At 42.1% G+C, this 2,141-nt stretch overlaps 1 protein-coding gene across 1 annotated transcript in view; it reads left to right on the forward strand.

The window, feature by feature from the left end:
- PIKFYVE (phosphoinositide kinase, FYVE finger containing) overlaps positions 1-2,141 on the forward strand; it is a 76,285-nt gene that overhangs the window by 1,533 nt on the left and 72,611 nt on the right. Inside the window, exon 2 of the mRNA XM_012661209.1 lies at positions 577-729. Coding sequence (XP_012516663.1) covers positions 577-729 — 153 coding nt within the window. The remainder of the gene's footprint in view (positions 1-576; positions 730-2,141) is intronic.

A 2,141-nucleotide genomic window follows, 5' to 3' on the forward strand; every position in this document is an offset into this window, starting at 1 on the left:
CTCTAGCCCAGGCAAGAGAGTGAGACTCTGTTTCAAAAAAAAAAAAAAAAAAAAAGATCACATATACCAAGGGTGTGATTATTGGCCTGCAATTTTGCCTCTTTCTTTGAATTTTTTTTATAATCCCTAATTTTTAAGTTAAAAAAATTTTTTTGGAGACAGGGTCTCACACTATTGCCTGGGGTAGAGTGTGGTGGTGTCATCATCATAGCTCACTGCAACCTCAAACACCTGGGCCCAAGCAATCCTCCTGCCTCAGCCTCCCAGGTAGCTGGGACTAGAGGTGTAGGCCACCACGCCCATCTAATTTTTGTATTTTTTGTAGAGATGAGGTCTTGCTGTGTTGCTCAGGATGGTCTCAAACTCCTGGCCTCCAGTGATCCTCCAACCTCAGCCTCCCAAAGTGCTAGGATTATAGGGGTGAGGTACCATGCCAGGCCTAAAAACCCCTGATTTTTACATATGCATGTAATACATGTATACATTATTGCCCAAAAAATTTCATCTACTTCCTTCTCTTTGCTGAACTCTTGATTCTTAGTTTTCCAAATAACACCAAGGTTTCCCTTGCTACAGAGAGAGCAGAAGGAAGCCAGGGGGAGCAGCAGCCTCTGAGTGGAAGTTGGACCAGCCCTCAGCTCCCTCCAAGGGCACAATCTGTGAGGTCTCCTACACCTTATAAAAAACAGCTTAATGAGGAACTTCAGCGGCGCTCTTCAGCAGTATTAGGTAAAATAGTGATTTTATTTCGTTCCTCTCTGCATGCTAGATTTTTTCCACAGTCACTGTGTTTCCTAGGTTTATTGTGTGAACTTTTCTGCTATTTGTAATAGTCAAGTACTCTTCAGAGTAAATAAAATTGTTACCTACTTAGTGAAAGAACTTGTTGACATCTGAAAAAAATTCTTACGCATGTCATTAACCTTTAATTTAGGCAAGGCACAGATCTCTTGACTGTTTTTTGATTAATTACTTGCTTGGGTTTCAGCAGAAAACAGTTTGCAACATCCCCAGGAGAACACAGGTTAGTTTCAACTTTGTGAATTAATTCTCCATCTATTCTTGGGATGCTAATGAAATGTGATATGCATGCCTCTAGCTGCAGAACTCTGTCAACTTCATTAGTGGGCTGCCACTTGCTCTTGGCCTTCTGTCTTTGTTGGGGTGCAAACTGTCAGTGTGGCTGGATAAGCTGAGCTCCTCTTGCTTGTTTGTTTTCCATCCTGATTTCCTACACAGTCATCTCCTTCATTTTCATGCTCTTCTGATGAGTATGGGTTGGGATCAGTGTCAGAATTGAGGGACTAGAGAAAGTGAGATGGTTTATGTTTTATTTCTTTTAGATTGTTAAATTCAGCCAAGTGGTTATCCAAGTCAGGGTGATGGAAGAAAGGAAGTGGGAGATGGCATGTTGAGAGGGGAAAGGATGCAGCTTTGGGAATCAGGTGTACCTGAACACCAGATCTGGTCTGGTGTGGCTAATCTTCCTCATGAGATCCTTGAGAGAAAAAGAGGTGCAGGTAATGGTGGTTGGCAGAAGGATATTTTATTGCTAGTTGAGACTTGGTCTACCAGAAGATTAAGGAGAAACCAAGCAGAGTAAGAGTTTCTACCTAAGGACTGGGGCAGAGCTGGCTGTATCACCTTCCCAGTTTTTCTAGGACAATGAGCCTCAGCCTGGGTTACATTAGCCATTTGGAAGGAAGAATCCAGAGGGGAGAAGGGAGAAAGGAGCTCTCCTTTATTGCAGATCATCTCCACTTTAATCTTTAACCCAATAAACTCTCCTTAGCTCTTGAATCTGACCCATGGCAACACTGTTTTTGTTGAAGGAGCTCTTTTGACTAACTCCTATGCTTAATTCATAGGATACAATTAATGCATAGGATACAATTTTATTTGTAAAGCTGAGGAGTTAGACAAGAATCTGATCTTTTAGGGCAAATTGGCAGCCTGCCAAACCTTACTTTGGTGTTACGATAAACTTGAATTTAAATATCTCTATCTCTTCCTTCATTCTCCCTAGTAATCCTTTATTGCCCCTCAGTAGAATTCCTCTTCTCCCCTCTCCCATAACCTGTTTTGCCGGGATGGTATATAAGCCTCTGAACCTTGTTGGGGGTGTGGGTGATCACTCTGTG

Source organism: Propithecus coquereli, unplaced genomic scaffold (assembly GCF_000956105.1).
Source record: "Propithecus coquereli isolate 6110/MARCELLA unplaced genomic scaffold, Pcoq_1.0 Scaffold70, whole genome shotgun sequence".
In the NCBI taxonomy this organism is placed as follows: domain Eukaryota; kingdom Metazoa; phylum Chordata; class Mammalia; order Primates; family Indriidae; genus Propithecus; species Propithecus coquereli.